Source organism: Cupressus sempervirens, chromosome 4 (genome assembly GCF_028749045.1).
Source record: "Cupressus sempervirens isolate cs-2001-9-10 chromosome 4, ASM2874904v1, whole genome shotgun sequence".
In the NCBI taxonomy this organism is placed as follows: domain Eukaryota; kingdom Viridiplantae; phylum Streptophyta; class Pinopsida; order Cupressales; family Cupressaceae; genus Cupressus; species Cupressus sempervirens.
In genome coordinates this window covers 803,762,061-803,776,456 of record NC_143121.1, presented here as the reverse complement: position 1 = coordinate 803,776,456, position 14,396 = coordinate 803,762,061, and the positions used below count along the sequence as shown (strand labels likewise).

Here is a 14,396-nt window from a genome sequence, read left to right as displayed (position 1 = left end):
ACTTCTGGGCACATATTAACCAACAATCCATCTATCTCTTTACACAAGGCAGGCTTTTAAGAATATCAAACTAATTGCAAAACTAACAAAGGTTCAATCTGTAAAGCTGTGATGGAAAGCCTAGCATTAGGGTTGTGGTGAAGAGTCACGCTCTTCCCTTCTTACATCCTCGTACTTAAAGATGTATTGATAATCATTTCCAATGCGGGATCATGGGAATTAGTTATTCATACCATAGCCCAGCATTCGACATTCTTTTCGTCTTTTCATATAGATCTGGATCATTTGGTGGAACAACAAAGCACAGCACAAGCAATAAGCATCATATAAATGACAAAGATATAGAACTTACACTAGCTATTCTGTAAAGTCAACACCTAAAGCAGAAAAACCATTGCCTGCACAAGTAGATCAAAACATTGATATTTGTATTGCACGTTGCTATGATAACTATACTTCCCTGGATTCATTAAGACCATAGAGATATCTGAATTGGTCAGATATTTTTCAGATCAATAGTAAAATTCTCAGTATAAAGTATACAATATATACATTAAATCAATGCTTAGTTATGTCAGCAAATTTGGGTGGATCTTCTATTGCATTAAAGTTGGCATAAGGCATACAAAAGCATATATTTAATCAGATCAACTTTTGTTGGAACTACATTGGCCTTGCATAAAGCAATTGGGACATAAACTCAACCTTATTTATTGAAGACAAATTCCATCATATACCATCACCAACTAAGAATGAGAACTATTGCTGGGAATCATATCCTTTACAAATTAGTTTTTATCAATAGAAAGAGGATGTAATAATCAAGATTGTGTATATGGGCACAATATCGTTGCAGAGAAGGTAGTGTTGTGAGAAGTTTAAATGTACAGCAAGCATCGTTACAGTAATCTGAATATAATCAAATATCTTGTATATAATTATAGGATATACAATGATGAGAGGTCCCATGGCAAAAGTTTGACAATAGAAGATGCGATGATTAGAGGGATAGTTAATATTAATATAGATTATATTAATTATATTTGGAAGATGTGAAAAGTCACATTCCATTACTACGAACACATAAACAAAGATGTATTATTTCATAATAGAGGGATCAGTTAGAGAAATGGGATTATTATTTGAAATGAAAATGAGAAGTCCATTTAATTAATAGGCTGATCTATTGCCAACATTATGTGGTCTTGCTCAAAGACACAAAAGACACCAACTCCTCGTGAGACTAGTATGCTTCTATGAATAAATAGGATGTCTGATATCTTGAGGAATTTGAGCCTTGATAAGACATACATTTATGGATAGCTTCAAAAGAGAAAAATATCATTAAAACACTTCTGGAATAAATAAAATTTAAATTTTGAAGAATCTGCATAGTTGGAACAATGTTCATAATAATACTGAAATTGCAGATCAATCACACCGTATGGTGGAGGGGCTACAACTATATTATTATGGGATACATCCATCTACCTCAATACTTGTATCATGCATGGAGGCTATAATGGAGTTGGTGATGTTTTTTTATCAATCTTGAATGACATTTACACATTTTCCAGACTTATTAATCTAAAATGATTTGAACACCTCATATTGTTGCCGGAAGTAATTAAAGTAGAGAAATACGAGGGCCAACAAGAATGATTCAATTGGCACAAATTTCTACCATTTAATAGTATCAAAAGTAGTAGATAGATGGAAGGTAAGTATAAGTATTGATTAGCTTTGAGTATTACATTTATCTACTTAATAGTATCAGAAGTAGTATTACATTTATCCATTTAATAGTATCAGAAGTAGTAGATAGATGGAAGGTAAGTATAAGTATTGATTAGCTTTGAGAATTACATTTATCTACTTACTAAATTCTCTCTCTTAATTGTATTCGTACTATAAGAGTTATTTGCCTTGATCATTTCCTTTATGTGTAGGGATGTTCTTGCAGGAAAAGAAGGTTGGTACTTACACATGCTACCAAATATTGTTTGGTCTAGAATTCTTCAGTCATTTGATGATCTAGATGGATAAAGTAATGCTCATTAAGTGAATATCTTCAATGATTGAGATTATAAGTATCATTTCATATCAAGAGGGAGTTCGATACTTCATTGGAGACACCCTTATACAAGGAGCTTAGAAGATTGATATATAGAGGGAGTCTAAAAATACATATGTATGAATACATGATTTTGATCGGCCTACCCCTGTGCACATCATGAGGAAATAACGACTTATCACCGGAAGGAAAGAAGATTGATATCAGTTTCAGAGGGAGTTCAACAGGCATCCTTAGGCAAAGAGAGCTCAAAGGGAGTAACTAGAGGACCTAACTTCCCAAGATCATTGTTTACAGGGAGAATTTGAAGTGTGATCTCTTCTCTATAAGGGAGAAGTTCATAGTGAAATTCTTTGAAATGTACTATCCTTTGTGTGAGAGAAGTTTGAGGTGAAGCCCTTGTTCCACCTTTTGACTTTGTTCATGGTGGTTACTATTTTGCATATGTGAATTATGTCATGAAAGGTGATGATTGTTCATTGATATATAGGCGCACACACACACACACACACACACACACATTAATAGAGGGTAGCTATTGAAATGTGACAATCTTATCAATAGTTGGACCTATTATCATGACATACTACATTAAGTAGCTGTCCTAGAGTGCCAAAAATTATGATAATGAATGTATCATGATTAGACTACATTAAGTTGATGTCCTGGAGTGCCAGATATCATGATACTTGTCATGATAGAGTTCATGACATTATGATTACTTGTTATTTGATCGACTTCATTGAGAAGTTGTTTTAGAGCACCAAAAATTAGATAACTTATTCTCTTGATAGACATCACTTGTATAATGTTAGTGCACATATCAAGTGAATATCACTAATTAATGAAACATAAATGATTCAAAATCCTCCCTCACTAAGAGTGAGTGTTAAATTTGTAGCTTCATTTGGATTGAATTGATCTAGAGTTAATCTCTAATGATCATAGAGACATGTCTCTTCTACTCCTATATATATGCATTTGGATCTACACTTGGAATACACAAAAATATAGGTAGTACTTAGTACATTTGTAGTGATCCCTTAACTTAACACAGATCAAAAGAGGCTCAACTTTTTTGTAAAATATTCTGCAAATTTTATGAAATCCCATCGATCTGCTCTAATACAAAGGAGATGCAAGCTCCTTATATAGATTTACAAAGACAATGTTTCTAAGAGAAACACACGTCAACTAAAGATGGTATTAGAAACTACCTAATAAGCTAAAGACTAAGATGACCATTACAGGATCATTATAATATTATAATAGTGACAACAATTGATATCAAAAAGCAATTATAGGAAACTGGCTATAAGGGCAAGGAAAGAGAAAACAATGAGTTTAGGTAAGTCAATGGCAAGTAATAACATGGAGGTACAAAACCAGTGAAACCACCAAAGCAGGCAGGGAAAAAGAGAAACCAACAAAGCCAACAACGCAAAAAGCCCATGGGAAAGAGCTCTGAAAACAACAAACACATGCAACAAGCACACACAACAAGGATAGAGAAGCTGTATGCCAATGGGCATGCAGATAAATCGTAGTCCCGGGAGCAAAACTAAGCCAAACCATCCTATGAGCATAGTAGGAAACAAAGCAAGAACACAAGTAGGGTGAACACAAGGATGCGAGCAAGGTGAACACACAATGACATTGAGGAAGGTTAAGGCAATGGTCAACAACTACCCATGTGAACTAGTAACAAACGCTAGTCACCTACTCACACAAAGAACACATGATAAAAGATCGACATGGCCAGTCATGTACATGGGTGACATACAATAATAATCATCAAAATCTGATATTGTTTGGCACCTTAATTGAACACGCGCTATAGTCACTGCTGGTCCCTTTCCCCTACTATTAAATCTCATTCTCCAAAGGGGACATCCCAATTATTGTTGTGAAAGAGTTGGAGTGTGATCAAAACTTTCCTTGATAATTTTGTTGATAGAAGTTTTGATGGGTCCATTTTATATATGGACCTTTATCTACGTCTAAATTCTTATTATCATTTAGCCCAAAGGTAGGTGTTTTAGAAGCTCTAGCTATGGTAACCTTTTGAGTTTATGACGAGAAGCATATTCACCAAAATTCTTTGCTAGAGCAATTAGAAAAAGTATAAGATGCTACGAGATTTCTAGAATTTTAGATGATTGGAAAGAAACCTGCATGGTTTTCCTTATATATATTGGCGACATATCTAGTAAGATTTGTAAAGTTGCTTGAAAGCCATTGAAACAACTCTTAAACAACATAAGTAAGCTAGGAATTGAGTCCTTTTCTCTAAAGGATTAGATAGAACCACTATGAAACTTTGCTATTTACAAATTTGAATGTTCATATGAAACCTCCCATAATGGTTGAACATGCCATTCCAATAACACTAGGAGAGGAACATGAAGTAGATATCAAACTTGATTGTGATAGAATTATCTATTGGAGCATTAGTTCGATGAAAGACCCCACATCTACTTAGAAGCCACTTAGTTTGTAGTGAAGGAAAATAATTATTTCAGAAGCAAATTGAGAGGGCTTGAAATCAACAAACATGTTCATAATTAAAAGAGATGAAGTGTCAGATTTAAGCTAATTTTGAAAAACAATCTTTTTTGCACTATAAAATAAATTAAAATATACATTGCATGTTTTATAAGAAATTGTTACTTGAACTTGAAATTTCTAATATAGTAATTTTTAAATATTTAGTGGGTCTGCCCATCTGCTGATGACATTTTCAGTTGTTTCCTACAACTCCTTTCCCTATTTCTGATGTTTTTGACTTGAGACATTTCCTAGAGTCTATCTACAGCTTGACCCTATATTTAATTTTATGTATTTTTTTCTTTTGTGTTTCATCAGTTCACTTCCTGCCAGCATCACAAACAGTGCTGATTGATGAATTCTAGCAGTTGTCATATCATGTTTTCTCATTCTGATGACAGACAGTGTGGTGTAATCCAAAATATTGATGCAAATATAGCACACAGTTTTTGCTATCTAAATTAACCCACAAAATTCTTCTGAACTTATTATGTTGATAGAGACATCAAGCATGCGAGATACAAATAATTAATTTCTCTTTTGGTGTTTATTCGTGACATGAATAAAATGTGTTTGATTAGATAAGACGGGTTTTCAAAGGATGACATGAATACAATGTTATGTCTTTTCTATGCATTTGTTTGGTTAAGAAATTACTGCAAAATCAGGCATGGAGTGAAGTAATATAGTTAGATAATAAATTGATTTTGGTGAGAAGGAATGCAAGGTTGAAGAGTTTCATTGAGCTAAGGATTGTTCTGAGATAGATGCAAACTAAGCTTGTGTCCATTAAATGCTTTTTCTGCAGGGACAGAGATTGTATTCTCTAAACGACGGGGAAACACGAAGACTTAATGCCATTGTGGAAGTATTGAAAGACACCTCTCATTATCATACTAGTACATTTGCGGACATTGATCTTAACATTTTAGTTAAATCACTAACTTCATGGCCAACTCAAATGTTATTTCCAGGTTAGCCTCTCTCTCTCTCTCTCTCTCTCTCTCTCTGCATGTGTGTAGGCACGTGTGTATCCATCCATATGGACATTTTGTTTGGTTAGTCTTGATATTATTCAAAGTGTTTTGATTCTTTATAATAGATATATAACTGTCTTCTTTTCTGCAAGGCCTATATCTCAGATTATTTACTAGCTAGATGAGTTTTATCATCTCTTTTTAGGAAATTTTGATATAATAGGATGGGGCTTGAGCTCCAATGCATTTCTTGAATTTGTAACCCACTATAATTACTATAAATTGAGTTTTAATTTTATCTTTGAAAGAAATTACTACAGTGATTATCCGTGACCTCTTTAAAAAGAGGTGCTACCATACCTGCTATAAGAAGCTTTATTTTATTCTCGTTAATCTAAGTAGCCGATTCTGTTTTGGATTCATATTCAGGGATTCGGCAACTTTTTTTTGGGCCGGAATCTGGTACTGTGGTAAATATAGACATTTTAGAAATATTTATAAAGTATGTATGTACGTATGTGCATATGAATGTATGTTTGCACATGTAGATATGTATGTATGTATCTAAAAACCAACAAAATATTACACAATTTTTTTTTTTAAAGATATTTATGGTGTTGAGGAATTTGTGATGTTTGATGATGTTTGGATTCCAATAAAACTATCTGACAAGTTTCCATAGCACATTCTTCTCCAAGATCATTGTCATAATTCCACCATGTTAGCCTTTAACGCGAGAAGAGTCTTCTCATCATATGACAAGCCCTATATCAAACAGGCACATATTCTAACCACAATTACAAAAGTTACGGAATAACAGAGACAACATTGAACTGTAAACAAGTACTAACACAATGATATGCATATAATATAATGGATCACGGTGAAAAAGAAACTATGGATGTTCTATGGAGATTTCTTGTGCTTTGTTATATCATGTGGATGTTCTGTGAAGATTTCTTGGGACCTAGTATGGTATGTACAATTGAAACAATTATGACATTTTGTCTACCAGTCAGAGTTCAGTTGCTCAGCGTGCAGACAAGCCATTTGGGACAAGTGATAAAAGCATGAGCTTGTGGACTATGTAGTATATACTTTGTATAGTAGTATCAACATTCAAAAGCTTTCTGAGAAGTGTTGAGAACATCAGGAACAACATTTGCTGCTTTATTTGGACCTAATGATTTTAAGAATCGGGGTCTTGCTTATCGAATATTAATGATATGTGCACACACATCCCTGGATTTGACTGGACTCTGCCTGGATTCCAGATAGGAATATGGATTGCCCTTTGGAATCCTGCCAGAATCGCAGCAGAATCCAGATGGAACTAGTACCAGAACCGTACCAGAACCAGGATCTGGCCTTCATCAGAGGAATCCATAACCGTAGTTCTTGATTAAAGAAAAGCCATTGTCCACAGAAATCCATAAAATTGGGTAATCTTTTGTGTGCTTTTTAATTATTCATGTAATCAATTACCTTGGAAGATATTATGTGTCATTGCTTAGTAGTAGTCTTACCAAATATTTTAGTAGAATTTTAATTAATGTAACAAAATGCATGACACCAGAACCATGACCTAACATTTGCGATTGGCAAATGCTACTTTTCTGCTCCTAATTCTTACCTCTTGGGTAACTGGAATAGCAAATATTTTGGGATACTAGATTTTTATTTTGCGCTTCTAAATAGATTATGTTTTTTTGGGCATTTTTATGGTGATTCTCAACCTTGTTAAATAGAAAATAGATGAAATTTTGAAAAAGAAATCAGGCCCTAACATTTGCAAGTGACATATGATGTGCTTGTTAATTTGATTCTGAGCTTTCCAATAGTGGGAATCACAAGTATTTTTGGATAGTATTCCTAAGTTTTGCAGTTTGAATATATTGAATTTTTTCACACATATTTTATGATTCTAGACCTTTTTTTTTCGATGGGTAAGAGGCCGAAACCAAGATTAATTATCATGTGTTGTGATTAATTAGTACTATTATTTATTAAGCATAAGTAGATTCAAACCCAAGACCTCTTTGATAAGAGGCTCACAATTTACCATTGTGTTGCAGGCTCTTGCCTAATGATTCTAGACTTTCATTCATAGAAAATAAATGAAAATTGGAAAGGAAGCTGAACTGATTCTATAAAGAACATGAATGATCTCAATTGTTTCTATTAGATGATATAATATTAGACATAATACATTACATGGTGTACAGATATTTATTGCTTATGTTGTAATAGCATCATGGTAGTTGTGTCTAAAAATTAATTACACGTAATGTATAATTACCTCAGTTTTTTCATTCATCAATAAATACAAGTATACTCTCATTGAAGTGCGTGAAATCCAATTTTCTCAAACCCTATATATTCACTCTTCCAGCAGTATTTTATCTGATTATCTTTAGTTTAGTGAATTATTTTTGCATTCAATAGTTTTTGCTTCATCTCTCCTAGCCAATAATTCCAAGGCATATCTTCAATGTTGGTTTGATTAGAATTTCTATCAGGGTTGCCGTAAGAATGTTGTACACCAGGACCAATGCTTAACATGTGCATTTGTTAGATGCTATGTTTGTGCATTTAATTTTTAGCTCTTCAATTTATGAGGATGACAATTATTTTTAATATTATATTTAAAATTTTCACTTTTAAATATACTTTAATTTTTTGCATGTGCAGTAGAAGTCTTATAACCTTGGTTATAGCAAGTAGAAGGAAATCTGGAGAGAATAAACCTGAACTGATTGCAGGAAGCACCTTCTTTCTATAATCGTATGCACGAGAGTGCTATTTTCTATTAGTACTAACCCTATAGTAGATTTTCTGATTATTTGTGGCACTGCATTGTCTTATCATAGAAGAGAAAGAACCAGTTTTCAATTCCAAATATCAAGAGCTGTTTCTAAATGCTCTAGATATAGAAAAAAGAAATCTGCAATCTCAAATACATGAGATGTTGAACCTAACTCTTGTCTTATGTTGCAGTTAAAGACACTTCATACTGATAATGAGTGATAAAAGGGCTACTGATTATTCTGATATGTACACTCTTTTACTACATTGTCACCCATGTGCAAGAAATTTTTAAAATATTGCATCTTATTGACGGTTGAGGTTTAAGGAGAAGATAAAAAGAATTAAAGCACATTACTCATTTTTCTTCCTTAACTGATTAGCAAGTGCAATGATGCAACTTAGAAAGTAACCTTCGTATCTGGGACCCTGGGCACACTTTGCAAAATGTAGTTTTCACAAGGAAGGGTTCCACCATGTCTCGTCACTGCTGAAGTAAATTACCATCTCAAATGAATTGATAAAAATAGAACCAATCATCTCCCACTACTTTGAAAAGGGGTTCTCTAATTGAGTACCTAACAGAGGAGCAAGGGGCCCAAACCGCCTCTTGGAAGGTGGTTGATCACTTATTTGTTGTATTCTTGTTTACCAGAAGATGTAATATGAAAGAAAATGTGCGAGGACCTGTATGATTTATTTGAAGTTACTAGTGATTAATTGATACCTCTAAATTGAAATAATAAACAAGATGAACCAGTGTTTCAATTTTATTTTCTTGTTGGTATCTTGTTATAACATGTTTGCCAATTTGGAGCTTTTTCAGGGATATATATGTTGCTGGATTTTCTCCTGTTTGCTAATTATGTTCCTTCTTTTCATTTCTGGTTGTATGAATTCTCTTGCATTTCTTTGGTGGATCCATCTTGAAAGCATTTAGCCAATGATATTTGCATGCTATAAAAAATAAATATGACATGCGTGTTTATGTACGATTTGATATTACATTTTGCATTTTAAATTTGGCTGCATTGAATCAAATATTAAGTTTCGCACATTGTAGATTATGGGTAACATGGCATGCTTGAATGGAGATGTCATATCGTACTAATACTTTTGGAGATTACTGAATTCATGCTTTGTAAATTTTTTGATTGACTAATTTTTGTTTATTATTTTGTACAGTGCTTGATCTTGTAAAAATGATGGTGCTTCATCCTCAGGGTGCAAACCTGTTTGTCCAATGTGTGCAAAGTGGAAATGGTACTCTTCATTTTCTTTAGTATGCTTTATTAATATTAAATTTAATTGTATCAAATTAATTAAAAGCTACATTACCCTGAGTCCAGGATGTTTTTACCCATTTTGAGGGGATGGAGAGGATAGCAGAGTGGACGACTATATTAAAAATAGGGAAAATTTAAAATATATAGGGAAATTTTAAATGTTCATATGAAAACGGCTTGCTTATATACCTTATAGCACCTTAACATATATGATATAACATTTGTGTTAAATAATGGGAGAGCTAGGGTATGCATTTCCAGGTTTCCGAGTTGCGTTATTGCTACTGAGATGGGTTGAAATAGTGTTCTTATATTGTCTTAAGAATACCAAAATAAATGTCATCCAGAAATGCATTTCTGAGTTCTGTACTAGTGTTGATAGTGCGTGTTGGATAATTTTGAATGTATGCCTTTCTCAAAACTGTCAGTAATTTTCTAGCAGTTGATTTTTTTTTGTTGATTATGGTACCAACATACAGCCAAAGTAAAGAAATACAGATTGTAGAAATTATGAGTGCTCAATTTTATGAATGATGGACACATAATAATGATAGAGATATGGAATATACAAATGCCAAGAAATTGTGAATCAACAGCAGAACCTGTAATTTCTTTGGACACTTGGAATATTTGGCTGGTAATTTTCCTGAAGGGGTTGTTCTTCTGCACATCAAGGAAAAGGCATATGTTGGTATTTGAACTAATACATATTTCTAAGTTTGTGCTTGCTGGTGTAGTCTGTGTAAAAAGTCCTGCTGGCTCACTCAAGAACTAAGCTGAAATTTTTTTGCTTTGTTTTTTGTTTTAGATGTTCTTTGCAAATTTGTTTTTGGTTTTGAATGTATATGTCTTTTTGTTATTTTTTAAATCAAGAGAATGCTTAGAATTTAGAAATGAATTAAACAATTAATGGAAATTCAAAAGCTACTTTCATTCACTAACTCTATTTACAAATTCAACAAGCATCTATCAACTGAAGAATTATGTAACCTGGATGACATCAAATTCTTGCACATTTGGTAGTGCAACTCAAAGTGTGAATGCTGACCTCAGACTTATGTCAAAACAGAAGCCTTCTTTTCTTGATGCCAAAACACTACAAATTCCCAAATCTCCATACTGAAGATGTGATGCCTTGTCAGATATAGTGATTGCTGCCTTAGGTATTTCAACACAGCTCAAACATGAGATCGTAGGTCTTTTTTGTGCTGACTGGCAACACCAATTTCGCACGATATTGCAAAGATATCAACCTCAGATTGAAACGGCACTTCTCTTCAGCAGATTTACCACAATTGCAAATACTAACCTCCAAATTATGACCTCTAGTATGCAATCGAACAACAGATAGATTATCTGTAACTTGCACAATTTGCTGGCAACTAAATCCAATTCAAAGTTCTATCAGTCAAGAGGAAAATTCAGAAATCCTCATGCAATTCACCAAACCCTTGTTTCTCCATTTTCAAGAAAAAAGATAAATATCATGAGAGGTTGATCCTTCATAAAGAGGCCCTTTTATAACAATTTTGTGACTTGAATCTTCTCCCATACACGAATGCCCCAAAGCTTCATTGTCACACATTTCACTAATGAAGCTTCAACTTTATACCATAAAATTAGAACTATGAAATAATAAAGTTATTCATTAAGCTAGGCTTAATTAATAACTTGCAATATGAATCTCATTAAATAATCCAATCAATCATTGAAGGAACCAAGTCACCAGGTGCCTCAATTTTATAGCTAAAAAAAAACTCTGCATATTTGACTTACTATAAATAGCAAGTCACTCCATTGAGACCCTTGTTTACTGTATAGGGTAAAAGATACTTAACGCATGTAGTGTAGCACGATATAACACAAAACAAATACTTTATTCATATATAGTGGTGAGTATTCCCACCTGTCACGCGGGTGACCTGGGTTTGTTCCCCGGCAACGGCGCCCAACGTTTACCGTACAAGGTAGAAGATACTTAATGCATGTAGTATAGCACGATATAACACAGAACAATTACTTTATTCATATATATATGAATAAAGTATCTGTTTTGTGTTATATGGTGCTATATTACGTGCGTTTATCTTTTACCCTGTACGGTAAACAACCCTCAAAACGTAGCGTCAGCTCATGAGGGTTGCGATGATGAATTAACATTGCTAATCTATGAGAACTTGTTAAATTGGGGACAATACATTCTAGGTGTTTTTGACATTGTGTTTTTCCTTGCTCTTGAATTGTTGAGCATTTTGATGAGGAGAATATGTAGCTCTAAAGTAGATAAATGTCTCTTGAATGCTTAGAATGTTACCTATATAAAACCAAATTTGATGGGGAAAAGTGATAAGCAAGAAAGTTAAGAACTACCTTATTATGTAAACAAGTTGGAAAATCATTTTTAGGAATATAATATTCAATAATATTCTTGTTCATATGGCTATCTTTAAGTGTTAGGAGGTTTATGTAGGTGTAATGTCTCCAATTCTGGACCTTTCTAAGCATCAATTATTTTTAGAGGTTAGCCTATTACTAGTGGTCCTCATAGGCTAATGTGGTAACTAGGGGGCCCTTTGAGGGTGATGCAATGTTATTTAACTTGTCCTTTTAAGTGTCTGTTTTAGTACTCTTCATCTCAGTGCATCAATTTATTTGTGGTTTGGCTTGTGGAGGTCTTTCAAGCTTTATCTATGTACACTATTTTTAATATGTCTGGACATTTGGGTCCATACTATTTATGTTTAGTCATTTGGATGGTTAAGAGGGCAGCATGGTTTTATTTGAAAAAGTTGGCAAGATCATTTGTTAGTTTGATATTTGCCATTTGCTGAAGTTCAATGATTTAATTTAATTAGTTTTAATCTAGCATTGACTTTAATGTAATCAATGAAACTAAATATCTTAATGATTAAAGGGGTTATGAGGGGTCAACTGTGGCTATATCTTCTTCCAACCTATTTTTCTCATTGAATATGGTGCCAAACACTTCCTTATTTCAAATATTGAGCTTAATTAACCTTGAGTCTTTCTAGAATTTTATTCAATGAGAACATCTTGGTGCCTACTTTATAAGCTGGTTTTGCCCACCATTGCTTTAATTTTGGGATTATTTTAGGGTGCCTAAGCCACATTTTTTTTTAACCACTTCAATTATCTTGAGCTCAATAGAAAAATGGTTTGAAATGGGGACAGGTCGAAGGTGGGAAAAGCATATAGTCTGTCAATTCATCCAAGCTTGAGCAAGTAGGAAATAATCCAAGCGTTCTACAATATCATTGAAACCACTTCTTGGGTTGTTACATGTGAAAGTTCCATTCGATGACGCACACGGTATTATAACATTATCAAGGATTAAAAATTAGTTTCCGTTCTTGGGATATGTCTAACACTAGCCAATTTATCCACCAAATCTAGGATGGTATTGAAATCACATTCTGTTATAAACTTGTGTTGAATGTGCCTGAAAACAACATTGTTGTCTACATCCTTCCTTTATTCCTTGTCTTTGTGGGCCTATAAGTGTTGAAGATTGTGATTTGTTAATAGTGAATTATTTGAAAATTGGGAAAAAGTTGGTGTAAATCTGAATGTGCTCATGAAATAAAATGAAGATATCAACTTGCAAAATAGAGTGTTATAAGTAAATAATTTCGAACACTTTGATGCTAAAAACATGACAATTTGTGAAATGGGACAAAGTGTTTTTATGTTAATCCATAGATCCAAGATTTGGACTCGCTCTAGACTTGAAAAGCCAAATTATGATCGGTATTTGGACTTGGTGTCTAGACTTGGTGAATACTTGGTAAGGACTTGACAAATTAAAAAACTTAAGAAATTTGAAGATTTTTAAGGACTGAAAACTTTTGTCATGCATCATTTAATAAATTCGCATCAAAGACACAATAATTGAGATAAATAGAAGCTACTTTGCACACATACACAAGTTTACATTGACCACATAAGTATAAATGCAAATTTTTGAAGAGAATAAGTTAGACTAAATAACACATGAGAAATATAAATAGTGTCATTGTCAAATGTCTACAATATTCATGGAATATGAAATCCATATCTCTTTTAAAAATTTTCTTTTATATGTATGTGATCTCTTTCATCTAAAAGAGGATAGAGGTCAGTTTGTATCAGTGGAACAAGAAGTAAACTCATCGAACTAGATTCAAACTTCATCAATAACACTGCAAAATTCAAACTGAAATCAGCACCTTACATCTTTGCAAAGATGACACGAATGCCTTGACAAATGGCTTGAGAGCACGTTCATTACGCACATCACTTTTCTATAGGTATGATGGGGTATAGTCAATTCCCACCCCTATGAAGCTTAACATAAATAACCAAGATATCAAGAGAATGACCCTTGCACACCTGATGTTCGAAGTGCAATGGGTCAAATAGTAGTAAGATCACTAAACTCTCTCAAAACTTGTGTAGAATAATTGGGTCCTAGGCTTTAGACTCAATGAGTCAGTTGAGTCTAGTTGATTCAATGAGTTGGCCCAATCTTGGTTTGACTTTGCCGAGTTAGAGTCAAGGGGTAGAAGAACCTGGTAGAGCCGAGTCAGCTCACGACTCGCAGAGTTTCATAACTATGTATTGAATGAGCTCATCTTAGGTTGAGAGCCCACGAGAGTGGAACTCTGCACTCCTTGGGGCTCTTGGGCACATGGAAGGGAAAATTTCACC

General features: G+C 33.7%; 1 protein-coding gene across 6 annotated transcripts in view; it reads left to right on the top strand.

The window, feature by feature from the left end:
* The window catches only part of LOC149563833 (transducin family protein / WD-40 repeat family protein), a 233,478-nt gene that overhangs the window by 127,620 nt on the left and 91,462 nt on the right, over positions 1-14,396 (top strand). For all 6 annotated transcript variants that reach the window (XR_016364116.1, XR_016364115.1, XM_089826960.1 and 3 more), the window contains exons 16-17: positions 5,430-5,595; positions 9,589-9,666. Coding sequence is in view for 4 of the 6 variants with exons in the window: in XM_089826960.1 (XP_089683086.1) it covers positions 5,430-5,595; positions 9,589-9,666 (244 nt within the window). In the remaining 2 variants the exon portion in view is untranslated. The remainder of the gene's footprint in view (positions 1-5,429; positions 5,596-9,588; positions 9,667-14,396) is intronic.